The following is a 16,715-nucleotide window of genomic DNA, read 5'->3' as shown; positions in this document are numbered from 1 at the left end:
AACAGAATAAATCATTCTGCTGATCTCTGAGACAGTTAACTGTAGTTATATTTCTGGAAGTATGTTGACTAAGTAAATATTTTTTTAACTTCTTCAGGGCTTTTGAATTTTTCTAAGTGATGCTGGGATGCAAAATTACACTGCATTATAGGTTTCAAACAATTAGGCTCTGACTTCCACATGGTTAAATGTTTTTTATCAATAAAAGAAATTGTAAGTGAATTTTAATTATCTCCTGACCTCAGAGCAAAACAAGACTTTCCCTTCATGATGCTTCAGTGCAGGATGATCCTAGAGGATCTTTCATGAGATCTTGATACCTTGTTTTATTTAATGCTCTACTTTTTTTTTTAAATAAACTGTTTGCAGTAAGGGTTTTTCTTCTCTTTAACCTTCCTTGAGGACAAGGATCTTGAGAAGCACACTGATGAGGTGTCACTTCATTCAGCAGTGCTGGGCAAGTCTGCTGTAGTTACCTTGGCATGTGTAAAAGGGTTTCGATGCAGCAGCACAGCTATTACGGAGAATGGAAAGCAGGCAGTCAGGCTTTCTGTAGCTGAATTAGCAGTTATTTTTGACTCTCTTCAGTCACAATTGAAATATTCGTTTGACACTATTAGAAGTAGACCTGTGCAGGATCCTTCTGTTGAAAGTGGAAAAAACTATTTTCAGGATAAGGTTTCATCTCAATGAAAGCTTTAGCAAAGGGTATGCTGATTACATCCAAATCAACAAAATAGCTGCTTTGCTAGTGTGGATTGATGACCAAGGCTTTAAAGAATCCTGTCTGTCATATATAGGTGTCTTATGCTGGTAAATTAATGAGGCCTTACATCAGTTTTGACAGTAAGTGTGTTAGATGGGTTTACTCTTCTAAAACTCCACTGTGCTCTTCAGCTGATTGGTGATGAGTTGATGTGAGCATTCCAGATGAAAAGAATTAAAAAAACCCCAAACCCACACACAAAAAACCCCACCCCCACCCCACAACCAAAATGTCAACACTTTAAAAGCAGGATTTAAGGAAACATTCAGGTTTTTCCTGTTGAAAAACAAGTGAATTTGAATCCTTCTGACCTGCTAACTGTCAAAAGTAACACAGTTTAGCTAACTTTTTTTGTAACCAGACTTGAGAAAATGGTCTAATCCACTACATTTACTTGTTTTTTGAAATTATTCTTTTGTCAGGGCTAAGAGTAACATACCACATAGGGCAGTTATTCCCAGGATCACTTCTTTCCTGCTAAAGAAACATACTTGTTTTGTAGTCTTCTAGATTCTTCTACATGCCTGTGAAATTTTGAAAATCACTGAATAATACAATAAAGTAGCCAGCTAGTTTAGAACTTCATTCTCTGTATGTACTGGGAGAGAAGAGAGCACAAAGACTGGGAGATTGAATCTGCGCTATATTTCTGTATTTGAATGAGTGCCATTCATAATTAACTGTGGGGTACTACATGGACTTACTCCAAGTGAAGAAACATTAAGAAAGGAAACTAAATACAGTAATTTATTGGTAGGAGTCAGTATAGCCTGTCTCCTTCCTAATTGTAAAGATTGCTCATAGTTATAAGAACTGTTAATTTACTCTGGTGGGAGAGGGAAAGTTGTCCTGGTGCTGTCCTTGTTCTTTACAGTGTTCTTTATTTTGGCTTTCAAAGCAGACTATTTTAAGAAAAAAATTAATGGTAATGGAGTAATTTTTATCATACGTCTTTGCTTGCTTGTTTGGGGTGTGCTGGTCCTTTTGGAGGTGGACCAAGGTTTCATTTCACCAAGGTTTTTTGTGGTACCGCATAGACCAGCACATGGTTCCAGCCCCATTGCCAGGTCTGCTTCCTTGTTTTAGGCAAGGGATGGCCAAGGAACTAGTGAATGGGGGTGAGGTTGGGAACTAATTAGTTTACGTGTTCAGATGAGGGAGCAAAGAGGCTGTGATTGGGCCAGGTTTGAAAATAAACTGGTTTGACACTAAAGAAGAACGCATTTGACAAGGACTACCCTGCATGAAAAAAAACTGGGATAAAGAACCAGAAATGGATAATAGGATGTAGCTTGGTTAAGTTGGGAAAAACTGGTGCCTAATGGTAGTGGAGAGAAACAATTTAAAAAAGGAGGTAGGAGTACTGCCTTGCCAGAGAAAATAGGAAACAGTGAGTTTAATATTGAAGGATGTTTAGGGTTATGATAGATTGCAAGACCATGAGCTTTACTTTGAAACACTGGACAATGCCATGATGAAAAAAGTGCACATGCAAACTTCTGACTTTTTTAAATGGAGCATGAATAGCCCTAGAAGTCAGTAAATAAGGCTGTTGAACCATACAGTGAGTAATGAGAATAAAACAAAATACTGAATTAGCTACTCACTAATTGAACACTGTCAATCCGACTGAGGCAGCAGTCTCATGTTTTAAGTAGTACATGGTCAGATAAGACTAACAGAGCATCTATACAGAGGTCACTTTAAGTCTTCACAGATGAATTTTTACTTTAGTATTTCATAAACTTGAGTGTTTAGTATTGCAGCCTTAATCTGTGTAGTTCTGTGTATTTATTTTATTTCTATATTGTGGGGGTTTTACCTACACAGTTCTTAAGAGACTTAATATCGTCAGTGGCCATCTGTCACAATTTTGCTCTGCATAAGATACATAAAAAATACTCTTCGTGAAAGAGTATTTTTGTACACATTCCTCTTGGATTGCTCAACGTCAGTCAACCTGTTTAATAGCTTGCCTAATAACTAGGGAAGATGCCATCCTCTAGAAATGTTTTTCCTAAAATAATGTGCAATTACTATTATTCTACTATAAGACAGAAACTTAAATTTACAGCTGCAACTAGTGTAATGAAATGCAGCCATGTGGTGTTGGTTACTAGGTCAGGTTTCTCACAGAAAGATTTGTCTTTTCTCTGTGATTTAAATAAATAAGTAAATAAACCCCCTAAGTTCTCTTTAGTTTGTTAGAATTCACAAAGCATTCTAGCAATGCATTTCTTCTATTGGCAATGCAGAGCGATGTAACTGTATTTGTTTTGTTTGGCAATATGGACAGCATTCATCAAAAAAACATCAGAGAAAACATATTTTGAACTTTTACAGGGAGCTGCTCTTCAGTTCAAGACCATGCAAGATTGATTTATCTGTGTGGCTCCATAGAATTCTCCATATGCCTTCATTTCAGTTGTTCAATGCATGAAGCAATATATTCAGCGTATAATTTTTTTAATATTAAATATATATACATGTATATGTATATATCTGTGTATGTGTAATATGAATGGGTTGCTATAAAATACAGGCCTTATTTCAGGAAAGCAGAGTTGTCTTTGTTCAAAAATATTGCCTCTTACACAGATTTATTTTAAAATTATCTTTAGGCTGCATAAGGATGATTTTTTTTTTTTTTTTTTTTTTTTTCTTCCTTAAATACAGGCCGGGTTTGTCAGGGAATTAAATGCAAAAGCCATAACTTTGGCTCTTAGTTTATAGCAAAACAAATAATGTGAAATGGTTATTGTGTTTTAACAAATTACTATTTATCAGATGATCCATGGTAACTATGTGCTTGATTTTAGCAAGTAAAAACATGCTTGAGTTTAACTAAACAAATTTTACCCTGAGGAATGTTGGCTGGCATGCAGTAACTCCAGTGAGCATTATTAATTCATTCATGATGCCTGCACCATAACTTCATGGGCAATAAATATACTCCTAATTCTTACAAACAGATCCTATAACTTCACAGTTCAAAACAAATATAAGGGGTGTGAAAGGAGGTATGCATAACATCTTTGGTTAGTGCAACAATCTCATGAGGCTATTAATCATAATTGCTGGTATCTATTCTTGGGATTAAAATTAAATGTACAAAGCTGTTGCCCAGTTTTATGTATGTTTGAAAGACTGCAGCAGCAGCAGCAGCATCTATATGCTGTGACTGGTACTATAGGTAATTCATTCCACAGTAGCATAGCCAATATGCAGAATAGATGATCTATTCTGAAAGAGGGGAAAAAACCAAATCCTCCCATCTTCCTCACCTTTTCTGAATTGTGATGTTGGAGCTTGTTATTTCTCGTGCTTGGGCTAGAGTTAATACAGAATATCTGTATTCAAGATGACAACACTTCAACTAGAATCAGAAAGTTGTAAAGACATCTGAAATTTCTACAAAAAGATTGGAAGTACATAATAAAATGAGGATTTTGTCTCCACTACAATTATGGTATTTTAAAATGTGCAGCCCAAGTATATGCAAAACAATCTGGGTTGTTTTTTTTTTATATTTAAACTGGTTTACTGGTTGGTTTACAATACTTTCTTTCAGTGAGTTAGGCTGAAAACAGCAGAGGACACCAGTTGACAGTCAGTTTAATTTGCTGATTCATCTGTTACAGTGATGGCTTCAGGCCAGAGCTTGGCTTGCAGACTAAAGGCTGAGAGCTGTGAAGATGCTGGGATTTGAAGGAATGTTGGTAAATTGTTGCTGAGTGAAGGCAATGAAAGTTTTTTCTTTATTTTTGAAGTGATTCTAATTTTGCACTGACAGAAATCCTTCTACCTTGAACTTCCAGTCTTTTTTAGTTAAATGGAGACCAAACATTAGAAAGATACAAGGATGGAACAGCTGGATATTAGTTAAGTACTGCTTCCACAGATATCTTGTGCAACCAAAATGCAGCTCAAATAAGCTTATGTTTCACAGCAATCAAACAGAGTTTTGGCAGAGGCCTTGCAAATGTCGTCTTTTCCTGGCAGGCTTGCAAAATAAACCTAAAATAAACCTGCTGGGTTAAGTAATGAGACTAAAAGGGAAAAAATCCAGGAAATCTTTGCTTGCCAACAAGCAATCTGGAAGAGGGTTACGACTGAAGAATTGATGGTTTCTAATTTAAAAGAAAAGTCTTAAGTAGATTTAACCCTTTTTGTATGAAGTCTGACTCTGAGAAGAATTTTGAATATCTAATTCAAACATACCATGTGAATTGAGGAGAGTACGGCATTTTCTTTTTTCTTCCCCCCCCGCGCCCCCCCCCCCCCCCCCCCCCAGTCACTAACAATGGAACTAGAAGTCGTTTATATGAACAGAACAAATAGCTCACTGCCTTCTGCTTTTCAAAATAAGTTATTTCAGGAGAGGGCATGCTGTAATTTAACAGTGTTTTGTATATCACTCTTGTTCCCCATAGCTGTAAACACCAGCAGGTATGCTGAAAGTTATAGGATCCAGACATATGCAGAATATGTTGAGAAAAAACATGAAGAAAAACAGGCAAAGAGAAAATGTACAGAAGATAGTTGGAAGGAGATGGAGAGAAAGCGGTTAAAAACTCAATGCACACCTTACGTTTCCCAGAGTCGATACTACTGTGTTAACAGGTGAGACTTTTCCTGCATTGCCAACTCTTGTATTTTTATTGCATTTTTATTAGCAGTCTAGCAATTTTCAGGTAGTTCTTAACCAATAGGTGACTTTTCTTTCTGTATGTATTTCTTTGCATATAAATCAGTAGTGGTACATCAGCTGCCACAAGATCATAGGTAAAGGAGCAGAGGGAATTTGGTCACAAACGTGACCAGACAAATTTTTAAAATATTGGGATCTTGAGGGAAGGTCAAATCACAGCTTCTGAGCTTGATGTAGCAGCACCATTTCTTATAACCAAATAAAAGAATTATTTTCTTTATTCATTTGACACCTCTGAATGGCTTGTGTCATCTGGAAACTTAGCTGTCATCTTATACCCTTGTAAAGGCCATTTTGGTTTTTGGATGACTTTCCATGGTGATAATGCTGCCAGAGAGAAGGGTATAAATTACCATCTTGAGCGGTCCTGATGAAGTCGTCCTTATGCTTCAGAAACAGAAAGGCAAATGATGATACTCGCGTGGCTTTAAGTTTTTGGAGTAAAACTTGAAGAGGGTTTTAGTTCATTATTTAAGGATAAAATTAAGTCAGGAGATGCCGGTTTTGGTGCTGGTACAGTATGTTGCTGTATGTATTTCTTGTTCCATTTTTACCCTCTCATATTAATGACAGGTTTTGGATATGATAGTAACAGAGGCTTCTTTCTCAGTCATCTGTGTAGCTGTGAATGGGAAGGGTCTTTTAGTGTTAGGGAAATTATATAATTAACCTATCAAGTTATTGCCATTCTTTCCCTCCCCCCCCCCCCCCCCATGCTATCAATTCTATATAAAAATAAATTTCAGTGGAGTGCATAAGTTACACGTAAGGTGGTGTTCTGGTTTTTTGTTTGTTTGTTTAGTTGGGGTTCCCCCTCGCCACCCCCCACTGTCTAACCCCCACCGGTTAGACAGACCAAATGAGATGGTCATAAAACCAACACTGAGGTCTTTCTGCTTTACCTTTCTTGGGAATGCTATGATAAGGTCTAGTTCTCATCATATCTTCCCGTAAATGTTTCTGTCATGTAACAAATATACTAAACTTGTTCTGTTCTTCTCACTTACATGTGCTTATGATTTGTCTACTTTGCAAAATTAAATGCAGGTGTGTATTTTGGCTAGCTGTCTAATTTTCATGGCTTTTGTCATGGTGGGAATTCTGAATGTGTTAAAGACATGTTTGAGCCCTAAAAACCATATGGAGGAACCTGGTGATAAAATCCGTATCAAATGAAGTTAGTTTAATTGAACTATTGTACTTAGGAAAACTTGGGAGTGCATGCTGTGAAGACATGAGGAGCTCTAAAGATTGTCCTGACACTAGTTTACATGTTGCTAAGGTTTAGGTCTATAATTAAGTCTGTATTAAATAGTCTGAAAATACTTATCACTTCTTGAGTCTACTGCAAAGAAATACTAAGTCCTAGTTTTATTTCTACTGGAAGTATCTGTCCTCAATGAATGTTGTTTTCTGGCTATCTCACAGATTCTAGACGGATGGTAAGAGTGGCAGCTTATGGTTGAACCATAGACAACTTACTCTTTTAACATACACTTTGGAAAACAGTAATTGTGGAAAGCTGATTTGTTGTTATCTCTCAAAGAAGTTTGAGGAGTACCGCAAATGTATTATTTGGAAAACTGCTGAATAAAATTTTCAGTGAATTCTTTCCTTAAAATTATGATACACCACAATGAGTTGTATGCCTAAGCACTTAATCTCCTTGAGAATTTTTAATCTATTTTTTCTAGTGTTGTAAAATTCCACAAGAAGCAGCCTTGTTTTTAGATGATCAACACTTTGATAGCCTTGGATATCAGCTTTTATTTTGGTGATAGAACTTCTTTTATAATTGAAGTTACATGAATTATTGTTCTCTCGTTACTCCATTAATAAAGTGATTTGGTTCTGTCCCAAATTCCCTTTCATGCAGGTCTTTTGACATAGAATCATAGAATCATTGAGGTTGGAAAAGACCTCTAAGATCATCAAGTCCAACCGTCAACCCAACACCACCATGCCCACTAAACCATGTCCCTAAGTGCCTCATCTACATGTACATGTTTTTCTTAATTTTATTTTTATTTGTTACCAGTTAGATTGTGTTCTCCTGTCAACTAATCTTTTGTAAATGTTTCCTCTTAAGTGTAATCTGGTTAGGTATAACATGGAACTGCAAACCTTGTGGTCTTTCAGTTCACTCAGGATGAACATTTTCCTTTTGTTTCCAGACAGAGATATATCAAAAATATTTATTTATATTTTTATATATAAAAATGGTTATGTATAAATAAAATATAATAAATATAACATAATATAAATATTTATATGACACAATCAGGACAAATATATGTGTGCATGCATATGTGTGTATATTTGTCCAGATTAATTTGAATCATATATAGTTGAACACTCAATACTGTGATGTATCTAGCAGCTGATCTCTTATAATAGCTTCATGTTACTACATCCTTTATTTATTTATTATTTAATAAGCTTACTGCTTCAATTTCTGCCAGGGAGCACAGCTGCAGAATAGCTGTTCCTCTCCATGATGACAATATATCCTGGCTACTTTTTCATTCAGTAGTGAAGTTGTTGGGTATTTCTTGGAAGGAACTTTTGTCTTAAATTGACAGATTGATAAGTATGTAACAAAGGTTCTTTAATTCCTGTCTTACTAAAAAAAAATATAGTCCCATATTACAGAGGAACTACTCTTCAGAAAATATAGTGTAATAGTATTAATAGCAGTCACAAGGTAAAATCACTTATAATTAACGTATACCCCTTGCATATAACTTATGACTACTGTTAGATATCAAAATTTATTTTAATGGAAATATGCCTGTTTATTAATGTCAGATGGAGAAGTAGAGGAAAAACTGATGCATTTGACAAAACTTCGAGTAGTTAATAAGATCCCCTTCTCTAAAGCTGTTCACTATTCAGAATATACTTTTGAAATAGATGGATCAACGGCCTCTTGTGTTTTATACAGTACCAGCTATGTTGTGCTTAGCAAATAACTGCCTGACAGCACTGCCACGACTGTTAAATGCATGGATTTCAGATCTTTTCCTTAGCAAAATAGTGTTAAACCATAGCAAGAAAAACCAAATAGGGTATGTTCTATGTAAAACTAGATAACCTGCTCTACTTGTAGGTACTTATTCCAATTTTCCTGATCATCACCTAGGAATGAGTAAAATAAAACAAGGCCAATGGTAGAAGACTTACACTAGTATGAAGTACAGGAAGGCGATACGTCATTTTGCCTTACAAGTTTTCTAGCTAAAACCAGGAATGCTGCAGCTTCTGTCAAGTCAGGGTGCTGTTTGTAGCACCACTTCCTTGAATGTCTTTATTTTGCTGAAGATAGTTTGTCACATTTTTGAAATGTTCATGTATTTCTGCTGATGATTTCTTTTTACAGAAATGGTTGTTTATAGTGGTTTATTACTAAATAAAGGATAAGAATTGGGAAAAGCTGAGTCATTAAAGATATGGATAATAAATATTGCAAGGAAATTATTACAGTATTCCAGTATTCTAGTGTTATTTCAGGAGATTTCACCTGCTTTTAAGCTGAAATGACTGATTTTCTTGATGGGTCAAGTAACTACTGCCCCCACAATGTTGTTCGAAGTGGCAAGAAAACACAGGGTTTATGTTTTTGTTTAAATGAGATTTACTTGAAGTTGGAGGTCCGTATATATCCAGGCCAATTCAAGATGCTCTGTTGTGATGGAAGTAAGCGGTCCTTTTAAAAGTAGGACATGCTTTTCCAAAACAGAAAATGTTTAATGCTACATCATCCTAATTGTTTTCCCACCTTTTGCCCCTGCTCCACTTGCTGATTATTCCAAAATAATTACCATAGTACTAGTTGGATTGCTGCTGTTTAGTAGCTGAAATGACATTACAAAGTTCACAGGCAGTTTAATCAGGTGGAGTCCGTGCTCTTTCTGGCAGTAGAGTGATATACAAGTCCTCCACATCCTGTTAATTCATCTAGTCCTAATGTTGCTAGTTGTACTGCTGGAATTTAACAAAAATACTGTATTCTTTGTTGATTAGGATTGTACTTAATAGGAATAGAAATTGAGAATAAAATCTAGATTTTCTGTTTCTACCACCTTCTTCCAGTGGCATTCATCCTCGTCAGGTTTGCCTGTTGGGCTGGCATTAAAATAGGTCAACGGAAGGGAGAGGTTGAGGAAGGACCAGTGAAAACTACCGCCATTGAAGATGCTTAGAACCCCACCTACCATCATCACTGACTGATGTGAAAGCTATATTGTGTTCACTAGGTAGATTTGCCAACTGGCAATGTACGATAGGCTTTTCTTGTGGTTTTGTTTTTTGTTCCACCCCTGCCCCCCTTCAAACAAACAAACAAAAAAACCTTGGCTAGTAATTTTATTTAAAAAATGAGAACAATCTCCATTTCAATATACAAGAGAAATTTCAGAACCTTCTTAAATATATTCTTTTAAAAAAGAAAAATTATTGCCTGGATAACTGTTGTACATGTGTGTTTTGAAACTAAGTGCTACGTTTGTTAATGGATGATGTAAGTCTCTGTCTCTAAATGGTTCAGGTATCCAAGCAGTGGAGGATCCTAAACAAGTATATCTGAATTGGACAATTACTGATAGATATTAGTTTGTTCGATTCTTCCACTTTGTTTAGTTGTTTTTCAACAGAGTATGGAAATTGAGGCAGAAATATGGACGTACTCCAAAATAGCTGAGATAATTAGAAAACTGAACTTTGCTGTGAGTAGTGCTCTAACTTGTGTATACAACCATACTGATTTGCTACTATTGCTAAGTGAATAAATAATGTTGCTGTAGTCCTTGAATCTTATTTTAGGTCAAAGAAGAATAAGGCACAAAGAAATCAAGCCTTAGCCATCTAGAATCCATGCAATCAATGAATGAATGTAGAATAAAATTAATACTTTGGGAGAAAGCAAGAAGTCAACAGTTCTTGATTATAAAATATATATATATATATATATTTTGGATTTTGTGCTGCCAGTTTTTTGGTAGGTTTTTTTTTTCCCCTTAAGGTATCTGCAGGAAGAACACAAAACCTAAAATTAACTTTTATTTTGTACTTTGGTACACAGCTAAATGCGCACTGAAGGTCAAGAACTTGTTTCTCTTCATTGGCAGTAACTTCTCAAGGGTCTAAGTTGAAAAAAATTAAATCCAGCCATAGGACCTTTCAAAAGGGGAGCTGCTTCCTACAGTGAGTGCAAGTTCCCTCCTAAGAGCCAAGCGCTCATAATATGTCTAAGAAATCCTGGGATCATAATTTATGGCTCCTGAGTTTTTCTTCTTTGTGTATTTTTCAGTATATCTTTCCCAAAAGTAGAATTCTTACAAACTTTTCTAAACTATGTTTTAAAAAATATATATAGTAGTTTTTCATTTTCTAAATGCTCTTTCTTCAATAGACCTTTTTTCTTTCCAAACCTAGTTTTTGCCTGTTTTACAATATTGAAGTGTGTATGTAGGATAAACAGTTCTATCCAGCTTTTTGGCTTGCATCTTTTTATTGATGGTAGTTGCGGTGTGACTTGAAATGATGATTTGTAAAAAATCATGCAAGGAGGCCTTCTGTGTGTGAATGTTTGGAGGAAAAGCCAGCTATTCATCAAAGTAAATGGTGTTTGTGCTCCTAAAGTGGAAGTGAGAGCATGAGGCGTAATCATATGTTTCATGTTTGTTTATTGCCTTTGGACATCCCAGAAAGAGTCTGTTTTAAATTGCAAAATGTTCAGCTGAAAAAATTCCATTTCAAAGCCAAAACTATACAGACAAATTTAACAGTCCTTTAGCTGAAACCTTATTGAGACACCATAATTCCCTGCTATTATTGATTAGGAAGAAAAAATAAAACAGCTTGTAAAGCTTTGTTCTATAACTCAGTATTAATTTTTATTTAAATGAAAGAATAGAACATGGCTTAGATGCGTAGAGTCTTAATGAAAATCTAAAGGTTTGTAAGTCTAAAACTACCTTTTTTTTTTTTAATTGGTTGTTCTAAAAGAGCATTAAAATAGACATTTAAGTAGCTGATATTCACATATTTAGAAGTTTGTAATGGGTACTATTTTTTTAATTAGCCCCTTTGCTACTGCATTCTTTCTCATAGTCATGCTAATTTGATTTTACTATTGTCATTTGTCTTTCAGGGAAACTTAACAATAGCATTCCAGTCGAATGGAAATCTATGCAGTGTTATTTCAATGTATGCTGAATGAAACAGAGCTCTAAGTTAATCTTCAGTACTGTATTATTCAGGCTTCATTCAAATACTACCTAAGAAATGAGTGTGCAATTTTTTGTGCTTTTTATTTTACCAGCCCATTGGATGGTATGACTCTTCACTTTAAGGCCTGATTTAAATTTTATTATATGGAGCTTGATGGTTTTCTCTACCTTTATGTAATAGAAATGCTTTTAAAACTGCATATAGTTCCAGGAGGGAGGATGAAGTCGGCATGTAGAATCCTTCAATATCAAGTTGTGTGTTTGAGGCTTAACAGTTGTATATAACTTAGTGTCTATTGAGAATGCTTTACAAGAGCTTTCATAACTAAGAGAATAAAAATTAAAATTAAGCAGGGATAGAGGACTGCTTTAATTACATTTGAGTTGAGTGATCTCATCAGAGTAGCAACTAAGCCTGAGACATCTATAGTACAAAGAACGAATACTTTCATCTACGTAAGATTGGATTAGATAGCCAACTTACAGAATTTTATAGTTAAGTCAGATCTTCCAGATAATGTAATTTCATGGTACACCACTTACTACAGTTTATGCTACTACCTTCGTAAGCATTTAATAGATGTACAACAGCTAGCACCTATGTAATAGTTATTCTTTACTTGTTCATAATCATATTTCTTCTACATTTCAGTTTTACAGGTACCAGTACAGTGGGAAAGAGAAGCATGAGTCCTATTCAGGAAGAAGCTGGTTCTGATGATATGGAAGAGGGAGAAGGCCAAGATCCAGATTATGATCAGACAGACTCCTGTGCAGAGTCCCTTTCAGATGGTAAGAAGAGAGCCAAAAAGTTCAAAAAGATCAAGACGGAGCAAGTTCCAGCAGGTAAGGGCAATGTTCGTGCGCATGGTTTTTTTCTGTTCTGTTTGGAGCTACCCTAGGCCTGAACAGAACTGAAGTTGTTTTCTTGAATGTCTTAACTTTTCTGGACTGCTAAGAATGTAATGCAATAAGTCACTGTTACAAGTTTTTGCAATAAGTTATTTAAACTGAAGATTGCATCATACAAAAATTGTAAAAACAAAAAACCAAAAAAACCCCCCACAAACAAACAAACAAAACCCAACCTGAGACCAACCAAAGGAAACAGGATGTAGTTGATATCTATCTTGCTTGCTTTCTTCCTTAAAATAAAGGTCTCTGAATATTTTTAGCTATTCTTAATCTCTTTTTTTTTTATGTGACTTTCTATTTAAGGCTACCCAATATGTTTTGCATATCGTAAGCAAAATTGAAGGAATTCTGGAAGTAGGATTCTAGAGTAGATTTACCTGTTAATCCAATACTTTATCATGAAACATAAGATTAACTTAATGTGGTCATTTTCCCTTAAGCTTGATTGGATGGAATCATGGCATAATTGAGTGTACATAGCTTGACCTGCCAGATGTGTGTCATCAGACAACCTCTGTTGCTTGCAAATGAGTCCAGTTTTAATAAACCTACCTGCTGCCCTGAAAGCTAATGTATGTGCCCTTTTAATTAGCACTTTAAGACTATATATCCTGATAATATTGCACTAACATCCCTTATTTACAGTTACTTGTGAGATAAGATATTTCTGTAAGTTGAGAAAACAATGGAATTTCTCAATCTTGTCAGAATATTATTTACCTCTACAATTAAGCCAAAACTTTGACAGTCTACCTGCCTGCCCCTCACCACTCCTGGCACACCTCTTGCCACAGTGCTCTTTTAGGTTGAGTGCAGTTTGACCCAGTCAGACTGCTGTTTTATATCCCCTGGTATAAATAACTAGGCTGTAACTCTATTGAAACCCTTTCCTCTCTAGAACGTTTCCTGAGAATGTGTTGACTTTCTGAGACAACTCAATGAAGGAGTAAGCTGCCAGACAGGTGCTGAGCTACTGGGCTCTTAAACTTACGCAGGCCCTTTAGCTTCTGGTTTGCATTTATGAATCACTTAGCTGCAGGGTTTTTTCTGATAACACTTGGCAAGACGGTGATGAAAAGTGAGTGTGTTTAAAATCCCTTCCAAACACTTTGGATGGGTGGATCATAGTCACCCTTAACAGTTCTTGCAGTCTGCCACATGCTCTGAGTAAGCCTTTGCTTATTTGAAAGGCTTACTGGACCGTGAGCAGATCGTTCACGTTTCATGGACTGCTAGTTGTTGAAGCTTGAGGAATCTCACTTTCAGGAGAGGCAGATTTTGGAAAGTGGAAGAAACAGTAGGTTTTTGTTGTAAAAGTGTGAAATTGTGGATTTGCCCAAGTGATAATTTTTTTTTTCTTTCTTCTGTTATGTATTTTATAAATTTCCTTTTTTTTAATCTGGTTTAGAACTCACAATGTAATGCTTGAAAAATCAATAGTGTTTCTAACACAAATTATAAACCCAAATAATCTTTTTCTTTCTTCTAAAAACTGTTTTGATGTATACATTAGTATAGGCAATGTTCTGTGTGGTGTTTGTAACCATAGCTTTTATTGTTCTTTAGCTGGTTGAGGACTTTTCACCTAGGGTTGATGTAAGGGGGTTTTTGCAGACTTTGTCTAAAAAATATGTAGGAATTAAAGTACTTTTAATTGTATTTCTGACTAAACACAGGCAGGTGACAATCAGATTAGTTTTCACCTGATATTTTTGCTACATTGTGTGAGTAATTATTGCAGCCTGTTAAAAAAAAAAAAAAAAAAATCTTAGGTCACATGAATTTAAACCTCAAAAGATTTGATTTTTATTGACCTATTTATTGTTGATTCTGTTGCAACTTTTGTTAGTAATTTTTTGCAGAAATGGATTAGACTATATTAAAAAATTAAGTCTATCTTAATTATTGGTCATCTGGAGCACTGCCTGTATTGAAGTATATTCAAATATTAATAGTTAAAACTTCATTTCAATATCTGCTCTAGCCACTTTTATCCAGAAAGTGTTATTGTATACGAAGCATCCTTTCTCCTGATTTGGTAGAGTAAAATCTTTCTTAGCTGATTCAAAAGCTGTGCTTGGAAATTGCTTTCTTCTTGTAGTTCAATAGGGCAATTGGGCCATGCAAGCATATGCAAAATGACAAGACTGTCTAATTCCAAGTATAAAATTCCTGCTCTGTATTTGGCATTATGGAAATATACTTTATCAGTATTAGTGTGATTCATCTTTCTTCTCCAATTAATTTGGGCTGAAAATATTCTTCACTGTCTTAACTGCCTTAAACAAGAATAACTGCAAGTACACTTGGGAAAATAGGATTATTTAACTTTATCATCCCAGTTATTGCAAAACCAAAATTACTTGGATTAAAAATATTAATTAATTGCAAAATATAATATTTAACATTTGGGTAAGAAACTTAACATTAACATCTTTTTTTTTTTTTTTTTTTTTTTTTTTTTTTTTTTTTAAAAAGTACCTACTCATAAACAGTCTCTTGGTTTCCCCTTGTAAATATTGACTGGCCAGTAATGTATCTAGAGCCTCGCTCTAGAGGAGAAAAAATGTCTTTGTATGCTCTGAAAGAATAAAAAGATTCTTGATTTAATTTTTATTCTTTTCAGTGTTTGTCTATTGAAGTCTTAAATATATTGTTCCATGACTGTCTTTTAGGAAGCCTCACAAGTAGTTCCACTGGAATTTTTGAAGTCCCTGAAACATGGTAGGAAACAACTGCCTTAACAAGTGGAATTGATTGAAAGCAGTTGCGAGAATACACCTCTTGGAAGCCATACTTTATTTAAATAAAGTGGTGTTAACAAACCAGTATGTGTCCTGAAAATCAGTTTAATTATTTTAAACTGTTTCTTGAACAATCACTGTCAATTTTACTTGTGTGTATATTAACTAGTATATGATTCGTTGTTGATCATGTGAAATCCTTGCTGTCATAAATGATGTTAGATTTAAGAAGCAAGACTAAATGTATTTTGATCACCTACTTTGGCATGCTGGCTATGAAATGTACAAAAAGAACTGGCACTCTGATTTCATGCTAGGCTGTTTCCTGTGCTTGAGGGGAGTTACCACAAATCTCCTAATCTTCAGCTATTTTTTCAGGCAATATCAGTACGCTGTCAGCATTCTTGAAACTGGTAGGACTGCAGTTTCTCATATTGCTTTCTACCAGTTACTTCATCTGGAAATCTTTTTTCAGTTTTCCATTCTCTACCCCCCACCCCCTGTGCAGCCAGTCTTCGTCTAAATATCAACTTTACACATACCTTATCCTTTCAAAAAACTGTAACTTAGAAGTTTCTCAAACATTAGTTTCCTGCTGGGAGGTAGTTTTTCTTTGTTTTCACATCTATTGCTGTTTTCACTCTTAAGTCTTGGTATGTTTCTTCCCTCCTTCTTCCCCAGCTTGTGGGGTTTTTGTAAAAACGTTTTTTGGTACCTGTGACAAACATGCTAACTGCACCGGCCCTTTATTTGTTTAAAAAAGGATCTGCATTGGTAGATTTCAGAAAATGTTTGATATTTAACATTTTTGTATAATGGAAATAAAAACAAAAGATGTATTTCCATAAAAATGAAAATTAAAGACATTTTCTTAGGAACTGGTTTGTTTTATTTATTAGCTTCTGAAATGTTTCTAGTGAACTCTTCTTTTTTCTTCATAATATAACTTTTTTTTTTTTGTCAGCCTGTGATTAGCAGACCCTTTTGGTCAATGGACTACTTTCAAGATAGTTGTGAAGTGTAACCAAGAAAAGCAAGCTTGTTGTCATAAGATTTAAATCCTCATGTGTTTCCCTTGGAGGGGGAGGAGGAAGGAGAAGAGAGTTCTGCAAATCAGCGAGTTTAAAGCTATTGCTGTGGAAGAGTGGAATATTAAGAAGGCTTCATCAGATTGTATTTACATTAGAGTAGGAACCACTGTCATTTAAACAATGCAATAACGTGTTTGAAGGTATGCCAAAATTTGCGGGTTTTTAAATGATTGTGAGAGCTATCTTGAACTTGCATTGCAAAGGGGAAAATTTAAAGACGTCAAATGTGAAATGTTTTATTTCTAACCTTGGACACTA

At 35.1% G+C, this 16,715-nt stretch overlaps 1 protein-coding gene across 3 annotated transcripts in view; it reads left to right on the top strand.

The window, feature by feature from the left end:
* Positions 1–15,450, top strand: part of PARN (poly(A)-specific ribonuclease) — a 64,468-nt gene extending 49,018 nt beyond the window's left edge. For 2 of the 3 annotated variants that reach the window (XM_076351527.1, XM_076351529.1), the window contains exons 22-24: positions 5,200–5,389; positions 12,360–12,553; positions 15,298–15,450. In XM_076351527.1, coding sequence (XP_076207642.1) covers positions 5,200–5,389; positions 12,360–12,553; positions 15,298–15,350 — 437 coding nt within the window. In that variant the 3' untranslated portion in view covers positions 15,351–15,450. Of the gene's footprint in view, positions 1–5,199; positions 5,390–12,359; positions 12,554–15,100; positions 15,277–15,297 lie in introns of those variants that run through there. The other variant, XM_076351526.1, reaches the window with a different exon arrangement.
* Positions 15,451–16,715: the final 1,265 nt, after the last annotated feature.

Source organism: Aptenodytes patagonicus, chromosome 13 (genome assembly GCF_965638725.1).
Source record: "Aptenodytes patagonicus chromosome 13, bAptPat1.pri.cur, whole genome shotgun sequence".
Classification (NCBI taxonomy): Eukaryota; Metazoa; Chordata; class Aves; order Sphenisciformes; family Spheniscidae; genus Aptenodytes; species Aptenodytes patagonicus.
Note: the sequence above shows the minus strand (reverse complement) of the source record. Positions and strands in the feature narration are given on the sequence as shown.